This window comes from Gobio gobio (assembly GCF_949357685.1).
Source record: "Gobio gobio genome assembly, chromosome: 3".
Lineage (NCBI taxonomy): Eukaryota > Metazoa > Chordata > Actinopteri > Cypriniformes > Gobionidae > Gobio > Gobio gobio.
The window spans coordinates 44256076-44267434 of record NC_137099.1 but is presented as its reverse complement, the minus strand read 5'-3'; the positions used below and the strand labels follow the sequence as shown (position 1 = coordinate 44267434).

General features: G+C 35.5%; 2 protein-coding genes across 3 annotated transcripts; one reads left to right on the top strand and one right to left on the bottom strand.

Annotated features, from left to right (window-relative positions):
• Window positions 1-564: 564 nt before the first annotated feature.
• Window positions 565-4163, bottom strand: LOC307124170 (visual pigment-like receptor peropsin; the record flags this gene model as incomplete). The annotated part of the gene is made up of 7 exons (XM_079813217.1): window positions 565-777; window positions 897-975; window positions 1067-1231; window positions 1319-1457; window positions 2632-2821; window positions 2949-3088; window positions 4142-4163. 7 exons carry the CDS (start codon window positions 4161-4163, stop codon window positions 565-567), a joined length of 948 nt encoding a protein of 315 aa, XP_079669343.1.
• ndufs8a (NADH:ubiquinone oxidoreductase core subunit S8a) lies at window positions 4146-9020 on the top strand. 2 transcript variants are annotated; one of them, XR_013816189.1, is made up of 8 exons: window positions 4146-4214; window positions 4920-4976; window positions 5100-5165; window positions 5466-5555; window positions 5657-5829; window positions 5975-6103; window positions 7160-8302; window positions 8504-9010. XR_013816189.1 is itself a non-coding variant. In XM_079812302.1 (7 exons), the coding sequence occupies exons 2-7, from the start codon at window positions 4934-4936 to the stop codon at window positions 7289-7291; spliced, it is 633 nt and encodes a 210-aa protein (XP_079668428.1). In that variant the 5' UTR covers window positions 4146-4214; window positions 4920-4933; the 3' UTR covers window positions 7292-9020. The 2 variants fall into 2 exon arrangements, 1 of the variants encoding a protein (XP_079668428.1); XM_079812302.1 differs by having other exon boundaries at window positions 7160-9020.
• The last annotated feature ends 2339 nt before the right edge of the window (window positions 9021-11359 follow it).

The window sequence follows — 11359 nt, the reverse complement described above, 5'->3', positions numbered from 1 at the left end:
CGATGCTCTTTTTGGTCCAGTTTCATCTCCCTGATATTTTTTTCTAACATATAAAAACATGAGCCATTTATGTCCAATACTTTGAATAATTTATAATACAGTATTATATTACTAAATCAATATATGTGTGTGTGTAGCCTATACTGCAACAATTCATATTTTACATGTATGTGTGTGTGTATATATATATATATATATATATATATATATATATACATGCCATTTTCATGCAAAGCTTTGGTACATTTCTGATTGTCTTAATTCAAAGAACTTAATCCAAAACTAAATGTTTGCAAGTTCATAATATCCATAATCTCTCATTTTCCAGTTTTCAAGTTGAAGACTATGAATGTAAATGCACAATATACGAACAGCCTTGTATTGTTCTTGCCTTAACTTGACGCATTAAAAAACATTCTGGAGCAAAAAAATATTTATCACCTACACTGCAATATAGTCACAGGAAATAGTGTCATTTGTAACAATTAAAAATCATAATACGATGCATTACAAAGTGCACAAAAAAAAAAACACATTTATGATCTTCTTGCTTGTAAATAATCCTCATATTTCAAGCCTTGTAATGCCAGTCAGCACTGGCTCTGGAAAAGTCGATCTCCTTTTGTTCCACAACAGTATGAGCACTGCTTCTCGGAAATCTTTATTTGTGCAGTAGATAAATGGATTTAAACAACAGTCCAGATACGCCATTACTGATGATAGTGATCTCAGCCATTCAGGGGAAGGGGACAGATCAAGCCTTCCAAGGAGAACCAACTAGGACAACAACAATGAGCAGAATTGTTATCATGGACAATCACATTCAAATCCGATCCTTTGTCTGCTGAAAAACGCACAGAACAGAAGATTATTCCACTCGTACAGGCTTTTCTCACCTCAGATGCAGCAAATGGAGCATAGCAGAACAGATACAAGATCACCAGCAGTGGTGTGATAGAGGACAGGTCATCGTGGCTACACAAAACAGATACAACATGATATCAAATGAAATTACCTTAAAATCCATATGAAAACTTCTGTGTTCACCACTTCCAACTCTACAAACCTGGAACGGTCTTTCCCAAAGCCTACACAAGGCATGATGGAGCAGAATAGTATGAGGAGGAATGGGATGAAGATGGAGATGGAGAAGGCACAGAGGATGTAGACCAGCATGTCAGAGTAACTGCTCTCCCAGAACACGGCACACAGCATTTCGGCTGGATCATACCTGAACAAGGGACGCAGAGTACAGTGAGAAGTTATGTAGATGCATATGGAGTATAGCCTATCTCTGAGCATCTTTACTCTAGCTCACCTTATCCAGGCATAGACTACTGGCACTGCTCCAAATATAGTTCCAGTGCACCACGATGCTACACATGCAACTGCCATCACAACAGACATTATTTTACCTTTGGAAGGAATGCCCATAAATCTCTGAACACAGAGAACAGCTGAAGACAAAGAAGAAAATAATGTGATAATTGTGACATATATATAACTTTATTTAACTTTTTTAAGAGTTTAGCTCTCAGAATATTCACCTTAATTTAAACAAATATTTTGAAAACTTTGAAATTTAAAGTTAAAACACTTCAATTATATTAAGAATTTAACCATTTTTAAATAAAAATAAAATAAAACAACTTATTATAACGGAAACAAGAAAAAATCCCAAACTGAGGACAAAGAAGGAAAGAATGGTATAATTGTGACAACTTTTTTAAAAGATAATTTAGATTTTCTTTAAAGGCTAAAACGAGGAGTTTAGTTCTCAGAATAACTTAGTTTTCTAATTCACTTTAATTTAAAAAATACAAAAAAAAAATTTAAATTAGAATTTAGAAACTAAAGTTCAAAGCCTTGCCTTAATCATAAGATTTTTACCATTTTTAAACAACCAAATAAAAACTATTTTATTATTAATTATAATTAAAGAAGAAAAAATCCCAAGCAGAGGACAAAGAAGAAAAGAATGTATAATTATGACATAACTAATCAGATTTTTTTAAGGTTCAAATGATGTTTAGTTCTCAGAATAATTTTGTTTTCTACTTCACCTTAATATATACATGACATATTTGAAACTAAAATTCAAATAATTAATATAATATATTTTTTTTATTAATAAAAGCAGAAAAATCACAAACTGAGGCCAAAGAAGAATGGTATAGTGTCATAACTCTTTTTATAGAAAACTTTTTAATCTAGATTGTATAGATATTATCATATAATATTATAGATGAAAAACTAATTCTCAAACTCTAATTTACTTTAGTTTAAACTAAAAAATATATATTTTACTCAAAACATTTTATTATTAATTAATGAAAGAAGGAAAATCCCAAACACTGGTATTGCTTGAAGTATTAATTAAAACAGCAGCATATCTATCTGAAGAAGGTCACATTACTTTTTAGATAAATATTTGGTTTCATGAAAGCTATGGTTGTGTGTGCAAGATAATTTTTTATTTCCTCATAATATCCTGTGACCAAAGCACCTGTCTGGAGATGTACAAAGGGGTGTTTGTATCGTCCTTTATTGCTAATGACAATGAAAGCAGTATTTGTGAAGATATCCATACAGCTATAATTAACTCCATAAATTGTTCAATGTCAGCCATACCTAGGCTTCCAATGGAAGAGGTGATGAAGGTGAACTTTAGCAGGCTCACCACCTCACACCACGGTGAAATCTGACCGTCACTCAGTACAGCTAAGAGGGAGCCACAGATTATGAGGATGGAGCAGAAGAAATCTGAGAGCGTGAGACTGAAAAGTGGCAGCCAGTAAAGACACTGATAATGGTCTTTACGCTGGGAGAAAGCAAACAATTAAATAAATAAAGGCATGAGATAGGTCATAATTTTTTTCAATTGATTGTGTCTATGGAGAACACACATTATAGATGACAAAAAACATAACATTATATATTATTCTTACCACTACTTTAACTATCAAAACCAGTCCATTGCCCAAAACACCCAGTACCATCTCAGTTGTGAGAATGGGAGCGAGAATAGACTTCTCAATTCTGGACCAATAATTACCCTCCGATTCCGTTAAATTACTTGAAGTGTTCACTGAAAGGAATAAGATACATTTTCAAAATTCACAGCTTCTAGGAATCAGGAATCAATTTAGCAATGAAATTGAAATAGTAAGCAAAAATGTAAGTTCCAAAAGCAGGTTTTCACAGTCAAAGAACTTTTCAGTGATTAGTTTGAAAAAGTTGGGGGGACAAAATTCTTAGTGTGAAGAACACTTTATCATCTAAAGAACCTTTTTTTCCACAACAAATAACCTTTTGTGCAATAGGAAGGTTCCACGGATGTTCTTCATAGAACCATCAATCCTAATAAAGATCCTTTGTTTTTTAGAGTGTATGAAACAGCACATCACATTTAATTTAAATTAAAGGTATCCTTCACAGAAAATTACAGAGCATTTTGTGTAAAAGTGATCGACTTACTTTGTCACCGAAGCAGAGACCTACATATAAACCTAACAATTAGAAAAAGGAAAGCTTCACACTGGGCTGTTTTCTGGATATGTGATACAGAGAGCAGGGAACACGGTGATTACGTGAAGACAGACGTCACAGCTTTCTTTAATTAAACTTATCCTGCTTCATTAAGCTTTAACCAATGAACACTTATTCAGCCCTTTTCACAGTGACAGCACTAATGGTTGTGTGTAACAGAGCATTATAAGAGAAATCTCATAAATCTTCACACAGAAATATTCATTTTAGGACTTTAAACACCTGCAGAACCATAAAGTAGTGCCATAAACGTATTATATCAACTCTGGAACAACTATCAAAACTATGACAAGTCAATTACAATTGAACGTTCACATTACTACATGGTGCAATGCTGAAACAATACATAAAATATCACATGTTTGAGTAAAGGGTCTGTTTAGACATTTTAATACAATGTCATATTTTACAGTTTCTCTAAAATATGGCAAACTACATTATTTAATATTTCTTTATGATATAATAGTCGAACAATACAAATCTGATAAAAAATGCAGTTTTATTAATTTTATTATTTTTAATTTAATATTTTACAATATAATGTTGTATATTTATTTGTAATTCTGTCTTATATTTTGTAAGAAAATCTCACTTCCGGCGTTCTTCATGTGCATTTCCTCAGTCGTCCGCTGTTCTGGTTGAGAAGGCCAAATAGCGACTGTCCGGTGAGTACGAAATGAGTTTTAAACTCAACTGCATTCTTTGTCTATTGTTTGAGTGAGCACGCGACGCATTTTGTTCAACCGATATAATTAATTCAATATTAATAAGGCAAATATTGGTTTAAAGGTTATACGAATAATAGCAGTACAGTCATTGAAAGTCCTTGAGAAATCAGCCTATGGTTAAGCTACTAAACACCTCACGGGCAGCGTTTGTCCTCGCATAAATATCACTTAGTTATAGACAAGTATGCAAATATTTAATATGTACATTGATATGTTAGTGAAACTGTAGTTTATGTGTGGAAAGCTAATTAGTCTGCTAACGGAGATGTTTGAGTTCGTGTCCTAAGCAACTTGCTGCAGTCCAAACTTCATGCATTATAATGGTTGTGTTACATGCTGTCTAAAGATGATTAGTGATAATAGTGATAATTGATATGTGGTTCTCAAATTAACCATATTTATGTATCTGCTGCCTCGTGAGCTGAGCGGAACCAATGGTTTGGGTTTTTGTTTACGTTCTGTAAGGGGAAGAAAATCATGGCACACCATTTTGTGTAACTGCAAATGTTTATCTTTTTTCTTTTTAAATAGATGTTTAAAAATTGTCATCAGACGTCCACCAGAATGTTTAGTGTTGTAATCTGAACAAATACACATGACAAACCCCATTCTACCTCAATCTTGTGTCCCTATTGCCCACAGTGCACTTCACTGAGATGTCTGCGGCGCTACGTGTGGTCTACACCGTATCCAGGCCAGGTGGGTTTATGAAACAGAAGCACACGAATACAGTGGTATTTATGTATATCTGGACTTTTTTTTATAGTGATCAAAATAAAGTCTTGACTCATAGGTGAGAGATGTCATGTGCTTACTCCTTAGGGTCATTTCTGGCCAGTCAAAATCTTGCACGTCCTCTGAGCCTATCAGCACACAGAGCAGGGATTAGTAAGTACTCTAATATATGTTCTTAATAAATAACCCTTTTCCCATCACATCGCTTTTTTTATGGAAGCATAAGATAATTGTGACTTTTTATTTCACAATTTTTTGCAAGTTTATATTTCACCAATATTTGATTTTCTTGCAATTCTGATGTTTAAAAAGTCATCTTATAGAATTGTAAGAAAAATGTCTGAATTGTGAGATCCAAACTTGCAAATGCAAGAAAAAAAGTCACAATTAACAATGTTCATTTTTTTTATTCCATGGTGGAAACAAGCTTCCATACTTTTTTCTTATACGCAGAGTATGTCAATAATCAGGAAGAAGCCACAGATATGAAGTCCATCACGGACCGTGCAGCTCAGACTCTTCTGTGGACAGAGCTGTTCAGAGGTCAGTAACAACATAAGCCTTTTATCTTCCATAAAGTCTTCACACAAATAAGCCCAATAACTCGAAAAAGTAGGAACCACCTGATATTTGTGTTGATGCAGGTTTGGGAATGACCATGAGCTATCTTTTCCGTGAACCTGCCACAATCAACTACCCATTCGAGAAGGGCCCTCTGTCGCCCCGTTTCCGTGGCGAACATGCCCTGCGCAGGTACCCCTCTGGAGAGGAGCGATGCATTGCATGTAAACTTTGTGAGGCCATTTGCCCAGCTCAGGTACACTCTCTTTCTGACTGCCCTTGTTCATCCTGATATATCATGCCACTGTAATGACAAGCAGTAATTGCATGTATGCCATTTATTTGCACATGTGAAAAGGAAGAGAATAAAAGTAATGTATGCCCCTAATTCTCTCTCTCAGGCTATTACAATTGAGGCAGAACCTCGTACTGATGGCAGCAGGAGAACAACGCGCTATGACATAGACATGACCAAATGCATCTACTGTGGCTTTTGCCAGGAGGCTTGTCCTGTGGATGCTATTGTAGAGGTGAGCATCTAGCAGCAAACATTTTAAATACTCATCCCGTCACTTAGCAGTTTCTTAAATGGGTTATCAGACAATGCAGATTAAAGCAGAAGTGTTCAAACTGATTTCTAGGAGATATGTGAAAGAAAAGTTTACAAAATGTGTTTTTAGAGCTATCAGAGATAATACAGCACAGCACAATATAAAAATAAAGTAAGAAAAAACAAATATAAACTACATTATACATTCAAAAGTTTAGGTTTATCAAGATTTTTGTTAAAGAAAACCACCAAGGGTTTTTATTTATTCAAAAATACAGTGAAAACACTATTGCGATTTTTAAATAACTGTTTTCTATTTGAATATATTTTAAAATGTAATTCATTCCTGTGATGGCAAAACTGAATTTTCAACATCATAACGCCAGTCTTAGTCACATGATCCTTCAGAAATCATTCTAATATGATGATTTGGTGCTCAAGAAACATTATTATTATTATCAATGATGAAAACAGTTTTGCTGCTTAATGTGTTTGTGGAAACAGTGATGCATTTTTTTTAAGGATTCACTGATGAATAGACCATTCAAAAGGATAGCATTTATATGAAATAAAAACTTTTGAAACTTTCTGTATCTTTACTGATCGATTTAATGCGTCCTTGCTTAAAGCGTTAACACTTTATTTTAACTTTAATAACAGTAAATGATGCATAATTACAAGTAACTAACCCTTAACCAAACCCTAACCGTAACTCTAGCAAGTACATGTAGTTAAATAGTATAACTCTGTACTTATTTGAGTAAGTACAATGTAACTACGTCACCTTAAAATAAAGTGTAACCAAAAATATTACTGACCCCAAATTTTTTAACAGTAGTGTATCTGCTTCCAAAGTGTGTGCATTGAATTATTTAGAGAAGTATTGTGATATTGTACAGCATGAGCGTGTACATGTGCAAATACTGCAGAAAATAAGCAGGTGCACATGCTTAGGATGAAGCATGTATTAACTTGCCATACATTGTACATGACCAGATTCGCTGAAGTTAATGTTTATCTTTACTCCTCTTTTCAGGGCCCCAACTTTGAGTTCTCCACAGAGACTCATGAGGAACTGCTTTATAATAAGGAGAAGCTCCTCAACAATGGAGACAAGTGGGAGGCTGAAATCGCTGCCAACATTCAAGCTGACTATCTATACAGATAAAATGCTTAATGGACTCTCATCTCAACACAGGGACAATATAGTCTTCAACATGCTCTCTACCAGTAATCACAGTTTCAATAGCATAAGGAATAATTGGTTTTAGACAGTTTTACAGTTGTGCAGAGTGCACATTTTCAATGCCCAGGGACTGACTTTGTTTTTTTTTGTTTTTTTTGAAGATGCACATACTTGATTTCTTTCAACGTGGACATACATGTAGATGCTCGGTTCTGATATTAAGTTCACACATTCAAATCTAAAACAAATACAGCAGCCTTAAAGTGGTGCCTCACATTTAAACATTTCTCTGTACATCTAAAGCTGTCATTTTGACTTTGAACATTTAACACAACCTCACACAGAAACTGTTGAGGTAATTTGTGTAATTAAAAAAGTGTCTAATGGCAGGAGAACCAAGTTGTTCTTGAAAACCACAGAGGATGACGCACTACTTTGAGGCTAATGTTATATTCTTATTTTGCACCGTCAATCCATCCTCCCCACTTTCTTCCCTCTTACTTTCATATTGTGACCATCCAGTGGGTTTAAATGAAGAAAGAGTTGTAACAAACAAAAGCACTTCAGCAAGTGTTGAGTTTCTCACATTGTATCCTTACAGGTAAAACATTTTATTTGTCCTTGTGAGAACTGTACAAAGACTAAATACATGGGTACCGTATATAATAAATTAATGCTCTGTCCAAATCTTTCACAATCTCCTGCCTCTTCTTATATTGCAATATTTTGGATAGCGATGTGTATATTTAAGATGAAGTCTCCATATATTTTTTTTTTACTCCTTTTGAATCTTTTTAATGGGATGTGAAATCTTTGTTATTTTTGACTTCTTCAAACATACTTCTTCTAACAGAACCATATTGTTCTGAAGAACTGTTTTATACTAAAATTATTCTGTGGCAAGCAGAACGAGGCAGAGGGACTGTCAGAACGGGACGCACCTCATTACTGATTTAACCATCTAACTACACAGACTGTCAACACACTCAACAGGTAAATTATTTATTTCATAAAATGTCTATTTAGACTTTCAAATTTTCTACCTATAATGACTTTTTCTCTTTAGTTTAACATTCTGAAGGACTCACATACTGTCTATTTTTGCTACGTTTGTCTTTCATAAACATGATTTTTACATACACAAATGGAATAGACACACTGTAACTCTAAATTCAATTGTGTATTTCTTCCCAGATGCTGTCACATCCCACAATCTCATCATCTGCAGAGAGAAACTACCATTCAATTACACTAAAATGATGGACTTTAAAGATGTCATGGAGGATTGTGAGGATATTTCACTGGAACTTGGTCTTCATTACTCCTTTTTTCTGTTTCTTGTTTGTTTTTACTATGTATTTCTGTCATGACAACTCTCAAGAGTGTTTGTTTGGCATGGTAATAAATATGACAATGTTGATATGTTTGGTCTTGGCAAAATAGATCTGCTACTGCTGCTGCTGTTAGTTATTTCTGCTGTAGAGCAAGTACGGGACTTGCTACTGCTAATACATAGTTACACAACGCACATTAACTACAGTGTAACTATTGCTGCTGCTGGACAATATAGCGTGCATTAATACCCATAGCAGATAGCTTAAGAGTGATGTGATTGCAAGCAGATTGTATAAAATCTATGTAATACTAATATACTTGTATTACTGAACATAAACGAGTATTAAAAAGGTTATATAAAACACCATTAAAGTCCTATAGGGGGAGACATTTTTTGCTTCAGCATCTGAAATGGATTTTTTGAGCTATAGAGTGCTCAAACTTTCATTCTAAGTACCCACATTTTCTACAAAAGGCACCAATTCAAACCTCTGCAAGAATAGCCCTGATGAGTGGATGTCAAATACATGGTGTGTCTTTGTTACAATGTACCCCACAACCAGGGTTGTAACACATGCTGGGGTAAGTTGTAACAATATCACAAAAGAAACAAAAACAGCACCCACACCATGCAATATGCTTCAAAAACAGAAAAATACAAAACAATGCCTCTCTCTGTGACTGATCATAACTCAAATTTTTCATTACTCACTTTCTGTTTGACTCAGGTGTGTGTGTGTGTGTGTGTGTGTGTGTGTGTGTGTGTGTGTGTGTGTGTGTGTGTGTGTGTGTGTGTGTGTTATAGTCAACTAGAACAAACTTCCTTAGCAGTATTTATGCTTAATGAACTCTCGACTCTAGTGTACCAGTGTAAAGAACATGTAGGACTTACAGAAAACACTGTCATTGTGTGTGTGTGTGTGTGTGTGCGTGAGTTTGTGTGTCTGTGTGAATATCAATCAGAGCCACAATTGGTGACAAATGAATGTTGTTAACCATAGAGTGGTGGGCACAGAGACTGCGTAGGGCACATTTTACCCACACTTCCTTTGGCTTACCAAATGCCTCTATACACATAACAAACATTTTTGTCTCAGAATCCTCACCACTGCCTTTCAACATTTTCTTCGCAATTAATATGACTGATCTGCCCTTCTTTGAAACCTCTATCTATCTATCTATCTATCTATCTATCTATCTATCTATCTATCTATCTATCTATCTATCTATCTATCTATCTATCTATCTCTCTATCTCTCTATCTCTCTATCTCTCTATCTCTCTATCTCTCTCTCTCTCTCTCTCTCTCTCTCTCTCTCTCTCTATCTGAGGTGTAAAAACTCAAAAATGTTACTCAAGTGAATGTACAAGTACTGAATGAAATTTTTACTCAATTAAAAGTAAACGTTTCTGGCCAGAATCCTACTTGAGTAAAAGTAAAAAAGTACCACATTAAAATTGTACTTGAGTATTAAAAAAGTAAAAGTAGCAGCAAGAATGAAAACTAGAGATTCTTCTTTAAGCTTTTAATCTCTAAAAACATGAAGTGAATGAACCACATACAAGGTTTTATCCTGCTTTAGAACTGTTTGAATTTAATGGTATTTAATTATCAAACTATAAGACTACTACCTAATGCCAGTATGCAACATGCTACTCAAAGTTGTAAAACCCCGGATTTAACTTAAAGGGATAGTTCACCCAAAAATGGAAATTTGATGTTTATCTGCTTATCTCCAGGGCATCCAAGATGTAGGTGTCTTTGTTTCTTCAATGGAACACAAATTAAGATTTTTAACTCCAACAGTTGCAGTCTGCCAGTCGTATAATGCATGTGAATGGAAACAAAATCTATGAGAGTAAAAAAAAACATGCACAGACAAACCCATATTAAACCCTGCAGCTCGTGACGACACATTGATGTCCTAAGACACGAAACGATCGGTTTGTGTGAGAAACCGAACAGTATTTGTAAGAAATGTTTACCTCGAATACGTTCTATGTCCGACACCTGTTCAGCGTGTCATCACTTCCGGTAAGTGAGGTCAATGTACACAATCTGGCGTAGAGATATCTGCGAGAGATCACTTCCGGCACTCTGTCTGATCATTTGCCAGCAGCCATATCACTGTTTTTTTTTTAAATGAAGCAGGGCTGAGCATGGTCAGTACGGATGGGAGACCTCCTGGCAAAACCAGGTGTCTGCTGGTAGATGTGTTAGTGAGGCCAGCAGGGGGTGCTCACCCTGTGGTCTGTATGGGTCCTAACGCCCCAGTAGGGGACACTATACTGTCATAGAGCACCGTCTTTCAGATGAGACATTAAACCGAGGTCTTGACTATCTGTGGTCTTAAAAAAAATCCTAGGATGTCCTTCGGAAAAAGAGTAGGGGTGTGACCCTGGCATCCTGGCCAAATTGGCCTCTGTCCATTATGGCCTCCTAATCATCCCCATATACCGATTGGCTTCATCACTCCGTCTCCTCTCCACCATAAGCTGGTGTGTGGTGGGCGTTCTGGCGCAATATGGCTGCTGTTGCATCATCCAGGTGGATGCTGCACATTGGTGTTGGTTGAGGAGATTTCTACCTTCTATATGTAAAGCGATTTTAGTACCCAAAAAAGCGCTATATAAATATTTTTTTGGGGAAACGCAGCCCAGGTCAAGGTGCTGCATTGTGGTAATTGATGCGACATGATGTCACTTCGAAAGGAC